This window comes from Rhinolophus ferrumequinum, chromosome 15, assembly GCF_004115265.2.
Source record: "Rhinolophus ferrumequinum isolate MPI-CBG mRhiFer1 chromosome 15, mRhiFer1_v1.p, whole genome shotgun sequence".
Classification (NCBI taxonomy): Eukaryota; Metazoa; Chordata; class Mammalia; order Chiroptera; family Rhinolophidae; genus Rhinolophus; species Rhinolophus ferrumequinum.
The window spans coordinates 26,852,787-26,874,796 of NC_046298.1; the positions used below are offsets into that span (position 1 = coordinate 26,852,787).

General features: G+C 45.4%; 1 protein-coding gene across 1 annotated transcript in view; it reads right to left on the reverse strand.

Annotated features, from left to right (window-relative positions):
* The window catches only part of CDYL2 (chromodomain Y like 2), a 164,562-nt gene that overhangs the window by 6,980 nt on the left and 135,572 nt on the right, over positions 1-22,010 (reverse strand). The window contains exons 3-6 of the mRNA XM_033128367.1: positions 21,544-21,761; positions 13,895-14,067; positions 7,378-7,588; positions 4,540-4,683 (exon numbers count right to left, since the gene is read on the reverse strand). Coding sequence (XP_032984258.1) covers positions 4,540-4,683; positions 7,378-7,588; positions 13,895-14,067; positions 21,544-21,761 — 746 coding nt within the window. The remainder of the gene's footprint in view (positions 1-4,539; positions 4,684-7,377; positions 7,589-13,894; positions 14,068-21,543; positions 21,762-22,010) is intronic.

Sequence of the window (22,010 nt, forward strand, 5' to 3'; positions counted from 1 at the left end):
ATGAAAAAGTTTGGGAAACACTATTTGCACCTCCCTGAGCTTCCTTTTCATTATCTGTGAGACAGGAAAAATGATACCTAACTCAAGCATGGTTGGGATCACAGAGTCATGAAATGAAATGAACTAATGGTTGACTAAGTATCCGCATCACCCACCCCCACAGCAATGCCCCTCGCTCAGGCTTCGCAGTAAGAGAAGCAGTACTACTGAGTAATCATAAACACAATACTTGTAGCAATGAGTAACAATAGTGAGAATAATCCTACTGCTACCGCTTTGTAGTGGTAACAACAGTCGTAATGTTAGGAATGCGGTAGTGGTAATGGTGATGATGGCAATACGACTACAGCACAGCAGTAACTGTCGCCGTGGTATTAGGAAGCCATGGTAATAATAGTACTAACCATAGTAATGAGTAATAACAAGCAGAGTGATCACAGTAACAACAACGCCACTACAAGCACGGGTAATTAATAGGGTCTACGAGACCCTTTTCTTTTCCTGCATTCTTTCGTTTCTTGTTCACGAGACCTCCACAAATAGGTAATCTCCACAGGACAGAGGAAGTGCCCATGCTCAATAACGTAAAACTGCCCAGAGTTGCCTGACGGATGTGGCCCGCCAATGTCTCGATGAATCTGACCGGCCGCACTGCTGCCTTCCTCTGGCAGAGGCTCTGCCGGGAAGGGTGGCATCCAAGCATCCTTCCACTGGCCTCCACCATCCTCTGCTGGTATCAAGACTTCAGTTCACACTCTCCCAAAGCACTTTCAAACAGGAAAACAAAAACAAGACAAGAGCTCCCTTGCTCAAGCGGATGGGAGAGGGTCTGTGATCGCCTTCTTCAGCTTGGGCTGGAGGCTAACAGGCGGTGAGAACGGGCTGGCAGACTGAGAACTCCTCCAAAGAACACCATCTCCGAGAGGTTGTGGGGTAGATTACGTTCTCGGGCAAATCAACCCAAAGCTCCTGAATTCATAACTGTTGGTAGGAGAGATTTCCTCACAGTATTTCTTCAACAGCTGGTCTCACCTGAGTACCTCCAGTGCCCAAAGACTGGACTCCTCAGTGGAGCGTTGAGGCCTTTCTCCTACCTTCCTTTTCAGTCTCATTGTCCCTTGAATAGCCTGTGCACCTGCTCACACCACCATGAGTTGCTGTCTAAGGTCCACATGGGTTTTCAGACTCATGTGCCCTCACTCATGATGTCTCCTCTTCTTAGAATTTCTACCTGCCTCTCCAAATTGAAACAGAAGTAAAACTGTCACTATTAGCAGATTACATATTTTATACACACACATACACACACACACGGTGCCAAAAAATATATATACACATTTTGAAAAAGGAAAAAACTGTATTAAAATTGTAATATTCAATATATACCAATAACAAAAGATGAATACAAGTCATATGTATACATTTTTTGACACCCCTGAGATAGATAGATAGATAGATAGATAGATAGATAGATAGATAGATATCCCTAAAGGCTCGCTCACACACACACACACACACACACACACGCACAATTAGAACTAATAAATGAATTCAGCAAAGTTGCAGGATACAATTTTAATATTCATAAATGTGATGCATTTCTACACATTAAAATAAGCTAACAGAAAGAAAAAGTACGAAAAAAAAACCCATTTATAATTGCACCAAAAAAAATAAAATACCTTGAAATAAATTTTCCAAGGAGGTGAAAGACCTATACTCTGAAAACTGTAAGACACTGATGAAATGAATTGAAGATGACACACATAAATGGAAGAATATACCATGCTCATGGCCTGGAAGGATTAATATCGTTAAAATGACCATATTACACAGAGCAATCTACAGATTTAATGAAACCCCTATCAAAATACCAATGACATTTTCCACAGAACTAGAACAAATAATCCTATTATTTATATGGCACCACAAAAGACCTCGAATTGCCAAAGCAATCTTGAGAAAGAAGAACAAAGTTGGAGGGATCATGTGCTCTGCTTTCAAACTATATTACAAAGCTTTTGTAATCAAAACAGTAAGGTACTGGCACAAAAACAGACACATAGATCAATAGAACAGAATAGACAGCTCAGAAATAAATTCATGCTTATACAGTCGATCTACGACAAGAAAGGCAAGAACATACAATGGGGAAATGACAGTCTCTTCAATAAATGGTGTTGGGAAAACTCGATAAATACATACAAAAAAATGAATCTGGACCACTTTCTTATACCATATACAAAAATAAACTCAAAAATTGATTAAAGACTTAAAGACAAGACCTGAAACCATAAAACTCCTAGAAGAAAACATAGGTAGTAAACTCTGACATCAGTCTTAGAGATATTTTTTGGGGATATGTCTCCCCCAAGTAAGGGCAACAAAAGCAAAAATAAACAAATGGGACTACATCAAACTAAAAAAATGTTTGCACAGCAAAGGAAACCATCAACAAAGTAAAAAGACAACCTACTGCTTGGGAAGGAGGTATTTGCCAATGATATGTCTGATAAGGGGTTCATGTCTAAAATACACAAGGAACTCACAGGGCTTAACATAAAAAAAAAAAAAGCAATTAAAAAATAGGCAGAGAACCTGAACAGACATTTCTCCAAAGACTTACAGATGGCTAACAGACATATGAAAAGATGCTCAACGTCACTAATCAAAACCACAATGAGATATCACTTCACACCTGTCAAAATGGCTATAACCAAAGAGTCAACAAATAAGAAGTGTTGGAGAGCATGTGGAGAAATGGGAACCCTCATACACTGTTGGTGGGAATGATGATACAGCCACTATGGAAAACAGTATGGAGGTTCCTCAAAAAATTAAATATAGAACTATCATACGACCCAGCAATTCCACTTCTGGGCATTTATCTGAACAAAAAGAAAACACTAATTCAAAAAGATACATGCAATCCTGTGTTCACTGCAGCATTATTTACAATAGCCAAGACATGAAAGCAACCTAGGAGTCCACTGATAAATGAATAGATAAAGCAGGTAGTACATATATACGGTGGAATGTTACTCGGTCATACAATAAAATGAAATCTTGCCATTTGTGACTACATGAATGGACCTAGAGGGTATTATGCTAACTGAAATAAGTCAGACAGAGAAAGACAAATACTGTATGATTTCACTTATATATGACATCTTAAAAAAAAAAAAAAAAAACCAGAAACAGACCCATGAATACAGAGAAAAAACTGACAGTTGCCGGAGGGGCGAGGGGTAGGGGACGGGTGAAAAGGTAAGGGGAAATAAGAGATACAAACTTCCAGTTATAAATAAGTCATGGAGATGTGATATATAGCACAGGGAATACAGTCAATAACATCATCATAACTTTGCACGGTGACAGACAGTTATTAGACATATTGTGGTGACCACATCGTAAGGTATAGAAATGTAGAACCACTATGTTGTACACCCGAAACTAATATAATATTGTACGTCAACTATACTTTAAATATTTAAAAAATTTCGTCCTGCCTCTCTTTGCAGCTGATCCTAGGATCATCAGCCATCCCTGTTTGCCCAGGACCATGGGGTTTCTGGGACGAGGGATTCTCAGTGCTAAAACCAGGAGAGTCCCAGGCAAAGTGGGATGAGTTGTTCACCACAGTCATCAGGAAGATTAAAGGAGAATCCAAATAAAGAGATGCACAACCTGCTTGGCCCATAAGTGTTTATCAACAACGTAAGACCCTTACCACCCCGTCATCGTCACTGGTACTGTTAGGCTTCCAGGGAGCAGAGCGCACATACAGTAGGTGCCCAACAAAGGCTAATGAGGCAAATGAGGAGAGGCATGACAGCTGGGTGTTCAGGGTAGACGGGGAGGAGGAAGGGAGGGTGGTGAGTCTGGCCCCATAAATCCAGCACCGAAAGAGTCCCAGCCTTATTCTCCCAAAGCACCTTTCTCATTTCCTGAGCGGGCCCTGGGGTTCCGGGAGCGGCCTTTTCTCCACCTCTCCACAGGATATTTCCATACGGTCCTCACAGTGACTTTTATGAGATGAAATCGACACTTAATTAAATATCGGCGCCTCTATGGAGGTGATATTTATTTATCTATTTTTCAATGTGTCTTCAGAGTCAAACAGTGATGTTTAAACGTGCCAAGTGCTCGGTGGGCAGGAGAAATGAAATACAAGGATAGTGTGGACAGCTTTCTCTTGTCTCTCGACTTGTTTAATACACTTTGTCCTATTGCTTTTGCTTCTTGTTTCTTTGAAAACTATAGATGTTTTGTGTGGCGGGGTAGGGGATAGGTCTTTCTTTTAAAGCAGTACACTCTACCCCAGAGTATAAATCTCTTCTGTGAGGGTTTTCAAACTGGAGTATCTAAGAATGCGGCCCATCTCCCTCTGGATTGAAGTTCTCAACACCGAGATGAGGCATCTGTTAAATTACACAGGGCCTTGCATGTACTCCTTTGGTAAGTCAACTCGTCCCTTTCAGCCTCACTGCCCTCGTGGGTCTATTGCAACCACAAGCACACAAAGACACGGGAACTCACCACTGCACTGCAGGACGCCATCTCCTTGACCCGCAACATGACCTCCTGGCTGAACGTGGTTGGCCAGAAGACCTGGGACACTAGTCCTCTGCTGCATGCCTCCTGGGCAGTGAGCTTCCGCCCACAGAAGAGCATCTCATTGGCCTGAAAAAGCAAAGGCAGGGGTCGGCTGAGAGCCCGGAGCGCCTCCTCTGTCTGCCAGTGAGGCCTGGGCTTGCAGTGTGCAAGTGTCTCAGATCTCAAAGGCAGGATTCTTAACCGGGGGTCCAATGAGCTTTGGGAACTGCAAGCAAATGTTTGTGTCTATGTGCATCTTTCTGAGCAGAGAGCCCACAGCTTTCATTAAATTCCCCAAAGAAGCCATGTACCTACTGTGGCTTCGTCGGCCCAATACCCCTCCCCAAGTCCGGCAGCAGACCCACAGGGTGGGCACGCACCTTGGGCTGGGTACATCTCTGCGCTGATCCCCTGGCCATGACGACTGGCCTGGGGATGAACAGATGTCTGCCCTACGTCACAAAGCTCTCTATGAGGTTTCCAAGCCAGAGATGATGGGGAAGACTCTTTCTCCCTCTCTGGTCGCAGGCTAACGTTAATGAGCCCAGGGCCACCCTTTACTGTGTCCCCGCTCTGTGGAGAGGCAGGTCCACAATGAAAGGAGAAATGGAGAACAAGAGTACTGATGGTATTTGAATTCCTGGACCTGTTAGCCCCTAAGAAACGTTCCCCTTCTGGACTTGCCAGCTATGGCAATCATTATTTCTTCTTTTTTTTCCCCCTCCTTACGCCAATGAAAATGTTTCCATCACTGGCAGCCAAAAAGATCGTGAATAATACCATAATGCCAACACAGGGAAATCTCTCTCCTGATGGCCCAGGGCCATGCACAGGCACTGCCCCGTCCTGAGGGGTGGAAAGCTCCCCTGGGCCTTCTGAGGGCTCCTCTGCACCCTACCCCCTCCAAAGTTTCCTTTTGCTTTGAAGTTCACAGCTGTCACACACGTTCGGGCGGAGCTGCGCAGAGAAGGTCCTGGGTACAGATAGCACAGTGTGTCAACGCTGAAACTTAACCAACAGGTGACTCTCGCACTGATAATTAGGGCGTATCGGCCACAACCATGAGACAGGGTCCTTATCTCCTTCAAGACGAATCCGCGCCTCCTTCACAGGGCAGACAACCCCTTCCCTAACCTGCCATCCACCGGCCTCCCCTCCTCTTCTGTCCTGTCCCATATGCTTAGCCACTCTTGGATCGATGTTGAAATGCCAAGCTTTCTCTCTCAGCCTCTGCATTCATGCAGTGTTTTCCATTTTGTTCTGGTGAACACTGATGGGTCATGATGACCCAAAGGACAGACAATCTTTCATGCCAGAGTGGAAAAATTGATCATAGTATGCACTTGGTGAGAGGTTGGAAGACAAACATATGTCATTATACTTATTTAGAAACACCTCTGTCTCAGGAAGGAGAAATGAAAGGAACTCAGGGGAAGGAGCCAAACAAGATTCAGTCAGCAATAAGAACATGTCTCAATCAGCAACATTCCTGGAGTTTCAGAAATAATTAGGAAGGAAAGGAGGGAGGGAGGGAGGGAGGAAGGGAGGGAGGGAGGGAAGGAAGGAAGGAAGGAAGGAAGGAAGGAAGGAAGGAAGGAAGAAGGGAGGAAGGAAAGAAGGAAGGAAAGAAGGAAAGAAGGAAGGAAGGAGGAAGATGAAAGGAAGGAAGGAAGGAAGGAAGGAAGGAAGGAAGGAAGGAAGGAAGAAAGAAAGAAAGAAAGAAAGAAAGAAAGAAAGAAAGAAAGAAAGAAAGAAAGAAAGAAGGAAAGAAAGACGTAAGACTGTACAATGTTAACATTTTTGTGACCACAAAGGATGGAGAGGAATGGGAGTGGCATTGAGTTCAGGCAGAACACAGTAGCTGAGATCAAAAGCGAAAGGGTTTGCTTCCTGGGCTCCCTGGCCTGCCTCATTTTTCTGCCACAGGTGAGACAATGAGCAGCTGAAAGCAGCTCCAAGTGAGTTGCTGACTCTGAATGGCCTTATCTGTCCCATATGTAGGCCCTGCTGCATTGACCAGGTGGTACTGGTGGGTTTGGGGGCGGAAGATAATTTCCACTCATCTCTTAGGTGCTATTCCTGTTTCATGCTATCATCAAAGAGAGACAGACCACACAGAGGGGGTGAGATGGGGGCTCCCATCCTACTGGGGCAGTGCCCCTACTGGGAGCCTCCTCTAACCGTCCCCTGTGGGGTTTGGCCCTGTCATCTGGGTCACGATTCTTTGGCAGTTTTCCGGGGTCTCTCAGGACCGCCAGCATCTGTGGGCAGAATGCTCCCAGCAGTGCTAGGGAGGCACCAGCAAAGAGCCCTGTGCAGACCTTGGTGAAGCCTGCACCGCACCGAAGCCACCTCAAAACGCCCCTCACAAACCTCCTAGACCAACCACAGTCACTGACCCCCGCCCACGTCCTGGCGGTGCGAATCTCAGACTTCCTCCTCAGAGGCAGGTTCTGCTTCATAGTACACTGCTTGAGAGCACAGACTCTGTGTTCCTACCCAACTGCCATTACCACGGGACGACCCTGGACAACTCAGTCAATCTCTCTGATTCTCAGTGTCCACATCTGTCAAGTGGGGATAACAGCTGCTCTTTCTACCTTACAGGGTTGTGGTGAGGAAGGGAGAAGTGAATGGCGTGCTTTCTAAGTGGTAGCTGTTATTCTGACTCACCCCTGCACAGACTTGCTTCTGGCTGCTGGTGCAGAATCTGAGCACAGCCTACAATGGCCTCTATGACCTTGCTTGAACACCGCTCTGCCTGTTTGCAGGGAGGCTTACCAGTGCAACGCCCAGGATCTGGGGGAAGGTGTAGGAGGAGCAGCCGGCGGGTGTGAGGCGGATGGTGGCATAGGGGGTCTGAAACCAGGCCTTCTCGCTGGCCCACACGATGTCGCAGAGCGGCAGGATGGAGGCACCCAGGCCCAGGGCAGGCCCGTTGATCGCCACCACGATGGGCTTCTTAAACTGGATAAAGGCCTTCACAAAGTCCCTGGGGGAAAAGAGAAGACCCTCTTTAACAGGTGACCAGGCTTACCGAGACCACTTGACACTCCTGGTTCTTCCCAGGCTGAAACAAGCTTCCCCAGGTGCTGTGAAGCAGCTGCGGGTTGTCAGAGGGAGTGGGTGCTGCGCAAGGGTCTCATTCTCCCGGACGCCAAGCCACTGAGCTGCAGTCACAAGCCGGGTACACTCAGGGGTTGGGGACCTGAGGGGGTGACCACATGTCCGGGTCTGCTCAGATGGCCCCAGCTCATGTCTGCTGTGCCATCACTTCCCGAGTTACCCTGTCCTTCCACTCCCTAGATGCTGACAAGCTGTAAATATCCTCATGAAGACAACCTGAAGGTTAAGGTTCAGAACCAGACCAGAGCCAACAGGAGGATGTTACCAAGGGGCATATTTGAGCTCAAGGAGGGAAGGAATGTTCCAACGGCACTGGCGGAAGGTGGAATGAACGGCTTCCGGAGATACGAATTCCTCCCTATTGGAAGTATTCCAATTTTGGCCCGATGATCACTTTGGGTGATGGTGTAGAGGGAATTCAAGCTATAGATGACGGTCACAAGTGAAAACTGATGACATTTGGATTCTTTTCAATACCAGGATTGTATGATTCTGAATTACCCAAAGGATGCCAGATGCATCAAGGGTCTATGTGTTAGGGTGGCTTTGACCAAAACTGGGTAAAGACGCTGGGATCCCCTGGAGGTATGAGGCATCTGGAATCATGGCTATGGGATAAGGCAATATTTTACATCTCTGACCTTGTGTACTGAGCAAGGTCACAGCCTCCATCTTTATCTATTAAGCAGAGCCATCTGCAATAACCTATACTTCCTTTGCCTTAGAATGTTTTTCACCTTTCCTGTTTGCTATATAAGATCTATAAAATTTTAGTACTCTTCTGGACATCGAGAAAAGATCCAAAATGCCTAGCAAAGTCTGCATCCTTCATTATTCTCAGGTGGTAGATTGGAAACTACCAAGAACTCACAAGAATAAAATCCAAACTCCCAACCATGACCTCGGTCTGCCTCTGCTTACGTCTCTAGGCATCAGCTCATGTCACTCACACCCCTGCTCATGGTGCGGTGTGGGCCTTCTGAGAATTTTGGGAAAACACCATTATCGCAATCGCAATCTGCAATTATCCTAATTACTTGCTTGCTTACTTAGTTCAGCTCCTTAAGAAAACACATAGGTCTGTGCTGTGCACTGCCTGGTCTCCATCCATGTTGAAATTAGCGCTCAGTAAATAGCTGTTGAATAGATAAAAGATTCCCCCAGACAAGAGCAAAGGCTGCAGATGTGTAGCAGCGATGCACTAGCTATTCACTACACCTGACGTCCTTCCCTCTTCTTCCTTAGTGCTAGAACACATTTCCCAGCCTCCTTGCAGTTGGCCGTGGCCAAGTTACCAAGTGCTGGCCAATGAAATGTGAGTGGAAACCATACAAATATATACACTTCCATGCCTGATACATGGAAAACTCCCACCATGTAGTTCTCTGAGCCCTTTCATTTTGATAAAATGGTAATCTTGGAAGACATTTGTTGAGCCACAAGATAGAAGGAGTCTGGGTTCCTGGGTTACCACTTGGAGGATAGCCATGGACAGATCCGTAACATCTGTTTTAGGTTCACATATTTGAGAAGTAAATTTCTATCACAACTGAGCCATTATATATATATACATACATATATATGTGTATATATATATATACACACACACACACACACACATATATATATATGTGGTTTATTTGTTACAGAAGCTCATACTTAACACAAATGCTGAGCAGATTCACTGCTTTTCAATGGTTACCATTTCTCCTCAAGTCTTATCAAAAGATGTGGGTATCACGGTGATATGTTGGGATCAGACTCAATGGCGAAGAGACTGCTTAATATGCCAGCTGGGGTTGGGGCTGCCTCATGACCCATATGTCCTCATGCAAATATGCGCCCTGGACCCAGGCTTGAGGCCAGGCTTGAGGCATCACATTTCCTGACTCCCATGTGACTCTTTCTGAGTAGATGATGGAGTGGCCCCAGCCACTGCTGGCTACACTGCAGCAGACCCCAAAAGGACACTGCTACAAAGAGCGAGTGCTGGCACCATGACCCTCTGAATCCTGGTTTTCCAGGGGCCCATATCCTGGCTTGACTTCCTAACCTCACGGCCTCAGTCACTGGTTTTAATGAGTGCTTTTAACCAAACATAATTTGGAGTCTTCAGGGAACATGGGGCTTCTTTGCGGGGTCCTTGGAACCACAGGGTTTGGGTAATTTTCAACAGACATTGCATTCCTAAAGACCCTCATACAATTCCAGGATCTTGGAACTCAGAGTTGAGAAGGACTTCAGGGGTCACTGAGCCCAATCTTCCACTTGGAGCACAATTCCTCCCATCGCACCCGATGGATGCACCATCTGTCCTCTGTTGAACATTTTCAATAGAGAGGGTCTGGACCTATCAAGACGCCTTCCTGTTGTGACCTCATATGGGCTTCTCTGATACTCCCCTTCATTCTGTTCCATCCTCCATACGACAATCCTTCAGGAATTCACCTTACCCCTCACAACCCTTCCAGGCCCCAGAGCCTTTCACTCTTTGGTTTCCAAGCTGAGCTTTGTGCAGGGGCAACAAGGACCCCAGAGGAGGGTTAAGGGGACCAGGTGTGCACATCTCTGTCCCTCCTCCCCCAAACCCCCCCGTCAGTCCAGGCAGTTCATTTCTTTGATGTAAAAATGTGAGGTGCAGACCATCTCACCATCCTTTTCCTCTCACCTCAAGCAGTAGATGTAAATCGCAAGGGAGGCAGAAGCCAGATAGCAAACAGGATATTGCATTACAGACGCCGCTGCTCAGATATCTGATCCTGACTCAGTGGTGGGGCTGCCCTGGGGAGTCGCTCGTCATCTTCCCCAGCAGCCAAGTCCGTCACACTGACCCTGGCCCTCTCGGCTTCCTCTGCTCAATGTGAGCCCTGTGGCTTCTGCTTGCCCAAGCTGTTGGGCTGTTCTGCTGCAGCAGAAGGAGCAGGAACTTTGGGGTCTGAAAGACTTGGGGTGAAGTCTCAACTCTGCTCCTAACTAGGGGAGAGGTCATAGACAAGTTACAGTTTCTGCAGGCTCATTTTTGTCCTTGGAAAATGGGCAAGCCAACCGTGCATCCTGCCAGGCTGTATGAGAACTACAAGAGACTGTCCACCCAGGGCACAAGCACAGTGCCTGACACACAGGGAGCCCGGGTCACTGCTGCTATTATTACAGGCAGCACATCTGCTGGGGAGGACGGACGCCGCTTTCATTCCACTCTCACTGGTCTGTGATCCATTCTCCTGGCCTAAAGGAGACTCGGAAGCAAAACTCTGCAAACAAGGATGTTCGGATATCACTTGGAACAACTGGCATTTCTTTTGTGACCCAGCTATTCATTCCTTTTAACCAGAGCCATGGGGTACAGCACTCCCACTGCCAAAGTTCAGAGCCAAGTGAGCTGGTACAGGGCCTGTGAGCACCAGGTACACGCAGAGACAGTGACCCTGGGGCCCCCGACGGGTGATCTAGGAGCCCACTCCATACTCAGACCCAGGCTTAGCTAGAACTTGTGGCTGGGGCTAACAGCACTGTCATGCAAATAATTCTTTACACCAACTCTAAGTACTTATTATGTGCCAGGAACAGGCCAAGTATTTCGTGTGGGTTATCTGATTCCCCTTCGTCCTAGCAAGCTGCCAGCAGGCCATCACATCACCCAAGAGGAGTTCAGGTGAGGGCAGCCTCTCTTTCAGGATGGGGCAGACAGCTTTGTTTGAGTCCTGGAGAGAGGCTTCTGCAGAATGAATCATCTGAGCTCTTCCCACATCTGCTAGTTCATTCAACCAACATCTGCAGAGGGAACACGGACTCCTGGGTCACGTGTGTGCATGTTTTCTTCCGGAAATGATGAGAGTGAGGTGGGAGTACTGCTGGGGGCCTGCCGTGGCCCTGCAGCACGGCCAGGTCCTGGAGGTTGGCCCAGCTGAGAGTATGCATGTCCCAACAGAATTGCAAGGGAGGTCAGCAGGTTATGAGGTCCTATGGTCAAAATGTGTTCCAGACATGCATGATTTTGAACAAAGTTCTTCCACAGGAAACTTCTGAGACTGTAAATGTATGGATATGCCTGGAAAACCTGCATGAGCAAGGATAGACCGTGTAGCGTGGCCCAAACTCATTTATCGACAATGTCCTTCGCTCACGATGCGTCTCTGGAAATCTACAGAATGTTCTCTGGAAATGCTTCTCAGCCACATTGTGTCCTAAACTCTGTGGCTGCTGGAGGGAGAAAGCTGATGGAGCTGGGCCTTCCCATAAGAGTTTGGTGGTGATCAGTAAGCCACGGTCATGTTCTCACCACGGGCACTCTTCTGCAGACAAGGCCATACTGTCTGCACCCCATCCATCCTTTCTTGAAGTTCCTCACTCTCCCTATTCCTTCTATCACCTTCCTCTTCATCCTCTTCTCTTATAACCACCTTTCTTCTCTTCCATAAAAATAAGGATCTTTTTGTTTCTACAACATTTAGTGCTTTCGATGGTGCAAAAAACTTCTTGGTTAGGATGGGGCAGGGGTTCTCAATTCAGACTGCACATTAGAACCAACGAGGAAACTTTAAAACTGAAGATATGCCAGCCCCACCCCACATTCATGAATTCAGAGACTCCTGGGGGTACTGCCAAGCAGCTGGGTTTCGAAAAGCTCCTTAGGGAGTCTGCGCTGTCGGGGCTACGAACCAGTGATCTAGGAGACATCTCTATTTCCTCTCCCTATGTCCCTGGGAGCTCATGTATTAGGAACTTCTGCTCCCTTTGAAGCATCAGGAAAAATTCCCTCGGCCATCTCTCCCTCCACTTTACCTAAGAGAAACTCACCTTCCTAATGAGATGGCAAATGTCTGAATTCCACTGACTGCATTTCTCCAGAGGTGAGCTAATGCATTCTGCATCTCCTCAAATTTGGGACTTCTGGAAATCCAGCTAATGCCTCCATGAAAATTCATAAACCGGATGAAGACTACGGCCAAGGTGTTCCTCAAGCCACAGAGATGGCTGCCCCATCTCTGATGGTCCCATAAACAAGGAGGAACCCTTACTGGGGACCCCATGTGACAAGGCAGCTGCAAAAAGACACAGCTGAGTCCGAGCAGAGAACAAACTGCCATGGACGTGGCCAGGCCTGTCTGCACCCAGGGAGCCTGAGAGCAACATGAAACCACGACACCTTTTCTCACAACAGATTTCAAGCTTTCGATGTCTCTTCCGGCAAGAGTTCTGCCATGGGAAGCACATAGGTATTTTGGAGCCGAGACTCCAGTGGATGCTTTCACCCTGAATTGGGACTTGGAACCCCATGTGAGGGTGTCCCTGTGTCATCTCTTAGAAACTCTACTTCCCCAGAAGCGTCCCAGCCACATGGGAATCAACCTCTGGGTGACAATGTCACAGCACAGTAAGACTAGAGGCCCCAGAAAATCCCTAACCTGTGGCCTGACGCTTGGGACACCCTGTGGAATAACAGTTCCTTCTGAAGAGACCAGGAAGCATCACTGAACTGAGACTCTAGTCTAAGCATCGGTCAAAGTGCAGCAGTGAGCATGGGGGGAGGACAAGTGACAGCCCTTGCTGGAAATCACGCTCACTTGCTTTGGATAAATCTATAAAGAATGGGGAAAAAGCTACCCTTCAGTGTCCCAAAAGACATATTGATTGTTGGGATCGGATATCATGCCCAGGATCCCAACTTTTGCCCCAAAAACACAAGAAGGGGAAACACGCTCAACCCCATGGGGTCTGCAAATGCATAGCTGAGCTGGGAACCCCTCCTTCCTAGTTCTGAGCCATGTCAGTCCCAGGACGCAGGAACGCCCAGAAAAATCAAAGATTTCACCATGAGGCGGAGGGCGGGAGTCATGTGGCTAACACATGGGCATTATTAAACACTGGGCTTAATATAAGGAAATAAAATCTCTTTTTCATCAAAAGAATAAAGTGAGATCTACCCTAGAGAGCACAGACATCCCTAATTGAGGCAGGGAAATACAGTATGCCCAATTAAAATCGGAATTTAAGATAAACAACAAATCATTTCTTAGTATAAGTATCCCAAATATTGCATGGGATATACTTATGCTAAAAAACAAAAATTCTTTGTTGTTTGAAGAGTTTAACTGAATGGGATGTATTTTTATGCACTCAATTGGGCAACCCCAGGCAGGTCCCCAAGTGTCCGAACACAAGCAGAGCTCACCTGATGGCTTCTGCAATGCGGGTACTCTCCTTTCGCCGGTCACTGGACAACCGGCCAATTAGGTAGGAGTAATCCAGGCCGCTGCAAAACACACTGCCTACTGCACTGAGGAGCAACAGTTTGCTGTCATCCGTGGATGCGTTGCAGAGTGCTCTCCGGACCTCCTTCATGATCTGTGGGCAGAGATGGATGTGCGGGTATGTTAAGTAGCTATCTGGAAGCCGGGGGCTTCCAGACTCAAGCCTGACAGAGGTCTTGCACCTGAGCGTAGAGGTAAATCTGTTCTTCCTATGCGGGGAACCTCCCCTGAACACAAGCCACATCCAGACCTAGCAAAAAAACACCAAAGCCAGCGCTCACCTACGTCCTCCCCAAAGAAGTCACAGAGGGTTAAGAAGGTGGCAGTGGGGTCACAGGCTGCAGACTTGAAAGCCTAGCTCGACGCCCTTTAATCCCTGGTAAATGTCGGCACAGCTTGTTCCAGCATTTTCTTGTTTAGCCCTTTTCAATGTGTGGTGGGAAAGTCCTGTGCACAGCCCAGGTGAGGTATGTTAGCCATCTCTAGAACGTCGGTTTGATTAAACTCTTGCTCATCCTTACTTCAACTAAGAACCCTGCATGGCTTATAGGTGGCACATGGGAAGTGGGCTTTGGCATCAGCCCCATAAAATGTTCAAGGTGCTGAAGAAAACAACTGTCAAACACAAATTCTGTATCCAGCTAAACTATCATTCAAAAGCAGGGGTAAAAATTAGGCATTTTTAGTAAAAGAATGTTTACCACTCTTAGACCCTCACTGAAAGAACTAAAATAGGATTCACTTCAAAGAGAAAAAAACAAACTATATTCAGAAAGAAAAACTGGCATGCAAGGAATGATAGCCAGCAAAGAAACTGGTCAATGTACTGATAAATCAATATAAGAACTGACTATAAAAATCATCATACTGATATTTACTAATTGAGGGTGGGGGTTGCACATGGTAGAACTACGGTCTTAGGCAGTAATATTGTGTCAGATGAGAGGAAGGATGGCTAGAGTAAGAGCATGCCTAGGTTACATGTCTGGGAGTGGTAGAGAGGTAATGATTACATTTAGGCTTTGCTATGTGTACATAACTTAAGGATAGCTTCTTAAAAGTACAACATGAATTACAATGAATGGAGAGGGTGAAATAAAGAAAGCTCAATCACTCCATCCAACAGAAGTCAGGGAAAAAGCAAAAATCAGCACAGAAATTATACGGTAAGAGAGAACAAAGCATGCACTTGCCTGGGTGGAACTGAGAGTCCACTGGGGGAGACAATAAGTGAATAGGCTTGTAAAGGATCGTTACTAATTATTCAATAGGCATAATCATAGGATATAGTGTGGAAATATTGTTAGAGTATTAGTTTTTAAAATATACTTTTAAGAGAACCCCTCATTGATTAAGCACTTAGAGGTTCCAGGGATTGCATCAGATAATTGCCACGTAATACTTTATTCCAAATGAAAATCCTGGAAGATAAGGAATCGCATCCCAATTCTGCAGTTGAAGCAAGGCAGACTTGGAGAAGCAAAGCAAGTAGCCCAAGGTCACTAGCAACAGGCAGAACCATGATGCAAATCTCATCCCGACATCTCTTCTCTTTCTGCTGCTCCATACTGTAAGATGACTTAAACAAATAGGATTAATTTTAGTGGAAAAAAGAGGGCTAGATACTCATTTGAATCAAGAATCTCCTGGCCTGTGCTCTGTTGAGGACTGAAGTAGCATTTTCCATTCAAACGGGGTATAAGCCACAGGTATTCATTTTGAACACCAAAAAAAGCTAACAGGTCACTATCTTGTGGGTCCTTTAATCTATCTGCCTCCAGAAATAGACACACTCTCACCTACATATGATCTCTATTTTTCTGTGAGGCAAATAAAAGAAAACCCTGCTGTAAAGACATGATTCTATACATGACTCAGAGAGTGGCCTCTCTGTCTGAGGTCACACTTACTTGTTGATTAGTAAAAACAAAACCAAACAAAAGAGCCACCTCCTTTGTGAATTAAATGGAAAGCAAATTTGTGTCTTACTGATGCAACAAAAGCACAAACTACATTTTTTAATTAAAAAAAAATTACATCTAGTCAGTATACCGTTCCTTTGCCTTTCTCATGTTGATAATCCAATTTGAACTGACGGCTGAGGTTTCACCTTCTTGAAGGATCCAAAATTGTATAATGAAACTGGTTTGTTTAAAGTAAAATGTTCTAAAATTATTACACTCTTTTACTTTATGAACAGAATATACTGCACACATGTAACTACCTCTCAGTGGTCACTGGCTAGCCTATAACAGACCCGTCCCCTCAGAGGCTCCCAGGTGTGCTCCCACACCGCTCTGCATTTTGAAGTCCTAAATCTGTTTGTGAGATTTATTCCCCTTGTGATACACGTGCTAGCTGCTACTTGCTCCTGCTGTTAGTGTCTAGTAGAGAAAGAACACTACGGCCCTGCTCTTTCTAGCTTCTGATCTGCCATGGGCTGGAACCAGATAATCAAATCCATTAAAAATTGCTGCAAAGAGGAGACCAGGCTCCTTCTGTCCACTTCATCTTTACTTGCTGAATTCAGTCACCCAGAGTCCATCTCAACTGTGCCCACCTTCAAAAAGGCCTTCCCAAAGATCCCTCACTAAATGCAAACTCTTCCTTTTCCCGATACCCCAACTATCTTAAGTCCCTACTCTGACACTTCTGACAAACTCCCTTATCCTGCCTCCTACCTGATTTACATCTGTGACAGGCAGCCTCTAAGATGACCCTCAACGACTCCTTCCTCTGGAATGCAGGCCCTATGAAATCCCCTCCCCCTGAGTGTAGACTGGACTTAGTGACTCACTTCTAAACACGAGAATACGCCAAAGTGATGGGACGTGCCCCTGAAGACGAGAGTAGAATACAAAAAGACGACAGCTTGTCTTGACTATCTTCTTTAGCTATCTCGCTTTCTTGGAGCTCTCCATCTGGGGGAAGTGAGTGGCCATGTCATGGGTAGCCCTCTGGAGAGGCTACTCCATAGCCCTTGGGGAGTAGCCACATGACAAAGAACTGATGTCTCTGGCCAGTGAGGACCTGAGACCTGCGAGCAGACACTGGGCAAGGATGGAAGAGGATCCTCCTCCATTGAGCCTTCAGTGGAGGCTGCAGACCCAGCCAACACCTTGACTGCAGGTTTTTGAGAGATCCTGAGCCAGAAGCATCCCACTATGTCTGAATTCCTGATCCACAGAAACTGAGATAATAAATGTTTGTTGTTTTAAGAAGCTAAGTTTAGGGCAATTAGTTATACAGTAACAGATAACTAATACAATCCCTGAAAAGCTAAAATAGTATTCTACTCATCTGAATAACCCTTGTAACACCTAGTCCAGAAATGTGTACATTATGGAATTTAATAAATGTTTATTAAATTGAGCAAACGGCACAGTATTCACCTCCTCAATAAGTTTATAGTCTAATGGGGGGAATCAGACATTTAATAAACTACCACACAAATCCATGTATGTACCTGACAATTGTGATAAGTTCCAGTGGGGTGAAGTGCATAGAGCTAGGAAACCATATGAGATACATGACCTGATCAGGGAGGTGAGGGAAGACTCTCCTCCTGTGGAAGTGATGGTTGAGCTGAGATCAGAATGAAGAGCGAGGGTCAGCTAAGCAAGGAGAAAAGGAAGGTTGCTTTGGTCAGAAAGACAGGCATGTACAAAGGCCCTGGGGCAGCTGCGAGCATGAAAGAAAGTGAAGGTGACTGGAGTGCAGAAGAAGAAGAGTGGTATGTGATAAAACTACAGTGATCAGGACCCGCTGACATATTTGAAGAGAGAGAGAGAGAGAGAGAGAGAGAGAGAGAGAGAGAGAGAGAGAGAGAGAGAGAGAAAATGGGTAACTTGATCAGATTTGCAGTTCCAGCAGATCTCTCTGCCTGGCTTTTGGAGACTTGGTTCTGGATTACAGGGTAGGAAACATGAAAGGGAGCAGACTTGTTAGCAGATTATTACAATAGTCCAGAAAAAAATAGCCTAGTAGTTTGGACTATAAGGATTATGATGGAAGAAACAGAGAGAAGGAAACATAGTGGAGAGCTATTCAAGAACTAAAGTTAACAGGCCTTGGGGATGGTGCAGATATGGGGGGTATGACCAAGAATGTGGGAGGTATGACCTCTGCAAGTGTAGTGTGCGCCCATGGATGGTGATCTGCTGAAGCTGGGAGCATTGCAGACAACCGGGAGCTGAGTGAGGGTTTGGAGTCCATTCCTTATGAAGAAGTGAATGAGCTTTGAATCACCAAGACTTTGGGCTGTCTATTTTGCTGGCTCTTTCCTTAAGGGGCATTTTTGTTCTTCTCCTGGTTCTTTGCTATATCCCAGACAGGAGAAATAATACAACGTACCTGCTAGCCTCAGAATCTAGTTAGCAAACCCAGTAATGTATGAGTTTCTGCCTATAAGGCCAATGTCACCTATCCAACTAGAAAAAGAAATTCAGTTCTGACCATGAAGGTGGCCCCTTTCCAGTTCCTCCATGTATGAGCAAGACTGAGTCTGCTGGTGACCAATCGCTTCTATTTCATCTTAACAGTGACAGGAACATGTATTGAACACCTCCATTGTGCCAGGTATGCTGTGAGCCTCTTTGCAGACAGTATCTCTAATCCCACAAGCAAAATATTGTATAATTTCTATAAATGAGAAAACTCAGAAAGGCAAAGTAACTTCCTAAGGTAACAGAAGTCGTCAGCTGGTGGAGGCAGGATTTAAACCCAGGTGTGCTGGATTCCAAAATCTGTATTCCTCCACTAACACCACCTCTTCATTTCAGTCGGATCGTTCTTTTGGGGCTACTTTACCGAGTTAGCTGGCTTATCCATATAGTCAATCCACTTTGGTTATTGAGATAGCTGAAAACACCAGATCAATATTTTTTTTCCACTTTTCTCCTGTTCTGTTACAAACAGACGCCAATTAGAAGTGGACCTCTAATTAACCAAGACCACATCTTAGGAGATAAGAACTTATACACCTTAAATCAGTTGGATGCAACACATTTTCCACGATGAGTGGGCAACAGTTAACATACAAAGCTGCTCCAGAGAGACAGAATGAACTAGAAGCCTTCATATTTATTCACTTCATCGAAGGAAAATGCTATGTCTTTTTAAAGCAGGCTTTTAAAAAGTAGTGACATAGAAAAAAACCCAAGAATTGGCCTCGTGTATTTATTTCACGATGAGCTCAAAATAACAAGGTTTCCACGTGTATAAACATGTGAAGAGCAGCCTTTGGGGTAAACCACAGGCTCTGATGTCTCTGAATCCTACACAGAGGTCTGCACAGCAGAGACTCCCACGGTGGTTCCTGCAGGCGGAGGAGGGAGGGACACCTGAACACCATGCTTTGAAGAGGGGCAACAAAAAACCACCAGCCCTACGAACTGCACAGGCTTTAGCCACACCTCTACCCTTGCAGGTTGGCAGCATTCCTGACTGCCACACCCACAATCCCATAAAAGAGCTATAGTCTATGTAAATCATCATGATAAGACATGTGATTACAAGTTCAAGGACACAGTACCTCCCACCCCACCCAACTTCCTGGGCCTCCCCAAGTGTATTGGATACATTGGGCAATGCCAGGCCATCCTACCAATCCCAGTCTGGTGGGCAGTCACTCCTCCCCTCCAAACAGCTCCGTGGTCTTCATTGCTATGATGGATATCAGAGTGCAGGATACTGCAGGGACAGGAAAAGGAGGGTTTAGAGTGAACTGTCTTCAGTGGGCCAGACACTGGGCTGAGTGTGAGAAACAAAATGGCAGGCAACAATGGAAAAGCCCTCACCTCCTGAAGCTTACATTTGGCTACGCTATGTGACCCCAGGCCAGTTAAGTTCTCGAAGCTTGTTTTCCCATCTGTGAAAATGTGGATCATAATAATCCTACCTCAGAAGGGTACTGGTGGGATGAGATGGGACAAATGCCACCCTGCCCCAGGTCGGCTGAGTGGGAGAGGACAGCTCGGATGAGTGTTTCCTGCTTTAGCACCATCAAGAAACTCTTTAAAAAAGAAATGACTTCACTGACCTCCCAAGGACTCCATATTTTGAATGATGTTAGCTAGCTAATTGCGTTTAGTATTCACTGTTTCCCTATTCTATTCACCTAAGACATCAGTATGATTAGCATTTAAAAAGCAGAAATGTAGAAAAAAGATAAACTGGACTTCATTAAAATTTTAAAAATTGGACATCAAAAGACATTATCTAGAAAGCAAAAAGACAATGCATAGAATGAAAGGAAGTGTTTCTAATCATACATCTCATAAGGGTATAGTATCCAGAATATATAAAGAACACTAAAACCTCAACAATAAAAAACGCACCCCAATATTAAAGATAGGCAAAGGACTGAAATAGACATTTCTCCAAAGAAGATAAACAAATGGCCAATAAGCACATGAAAAGATGGTCAATATCATTAGTAATCAGGAAAGGGCAAATCAAAATCATAATGAGATACCACCTCACACCCACTAAAATGACTATAATAAAAAAGATATAATAACAAGTGTTGGCGAGGATGTGGAGAAAACAGAACCCTCATACACTGCGGGTGGGAAAGCCACATGGTACAGTCCCTGTGGAAAATAGTCTGGCAGTTCCTCAGTTCAATATAGAGTTGCCTTATGACCCAGTAATTCCACAATTAGGAATACAAGTATATCCAAGGAAACAAAGAATACATGTTCACACAAAAACTTGTACACAAATGTTTGTAGCAGTATTATTCGTAATAGCCAAAGTGGAACCAACCCAAATCTCTATCGACTGAAGAACTAATTGACAAAATACGACATATCCTCACAATGAAAAGGAATGAAGCACTGACTGACGCATGCTGCAACATGGATGAACCTCGACATCATCATACTAAGTGAAAGAAGCCAGTTATAGAAGACCACATAATGTATGACTCCATTTATATATATAAGTGTCCGGAACAGGCAAATCCAGAGAGACAGAAGGTAGGCTAGTGGTTGCCAGGGGCTGGGGGGAAGGCAGAACAGGAGTGACTGCTAACGGGTACAGAGTTTACTTTGGGGCAATGAAAATGTTCTGGAATTAGTGGTGATAGTTGCACAACTTTGGGAATATACTAAAAATCACTGAATTGTATATTTTAAAAAGGTGAAATTTATGGTATGTGAATTATATCTTAATAAAAAGTGTAAGTGAGCGGAGTAAATATAATTCCATCAAAAACAAAGAAATTGGACATATTTATTATAATGCAGCCTAGCTGGAAAATCCCAAGACGTGACTGGATTCTGGGGCCGACCCCTGACTAAGGCTACGACCCTGACCAGTTGACTGAATCTGTTTACCAGGGTCTTCATCTGTAAAATGAGACAATATCGTTACCTGATCATAACGATCAAATGGATAACGTATGTAAAGTGATTAGCGAATTGTGTCCTGTAGGTGTGTGTTTGTGTGTGTGTGTTGACGACTTTCATCAGCTCCCTGATGAAACAAGGAGAAAGCCAGTGGCCCAGTCTGATGAATGAGAGGCCCTCCCCAGACTGACCCTCCCCTCCAGTCTTTGCCCCCTTACCTCGGGGGTCAGCGCGTTGTTGTCTGAGGTCTGACTGGACAGCAGGATGTGTGTGAACCCCTCTTCCTTCCGCACGACAATGTCTCGAAACCGACAGTTGCTTTCGTTCTGGCGGACGCTGTACCTGAGCCTCTTGTCAAAGACATAGTCCTTCTCGGCTTCTAGCTTCCTCTTCACCGCGCTGTGCATGTTTAATCCTCCATTGGTCAGAGCAGAGCCTTCCAAAATCAGATAAACCAAGTGAGAAACCAAACCAAGACAAAAACACTTTGCAGCAAATGTTCAGATTTTCACTAGAAGGGTCAGATATGCTGGGTCCCCCATGCAACTCTCCAATCTGGGTGGTAAAAAGTCTGGGCCTTAGTTTCTAATATCTCCAAATTCAGAAGAGGACAGAGAGGACTCTCTGGGAAAGGCCCCATGTGATCCTTGATTCCCTCTCCCACATGTCTGCCTGGAAGCACCCA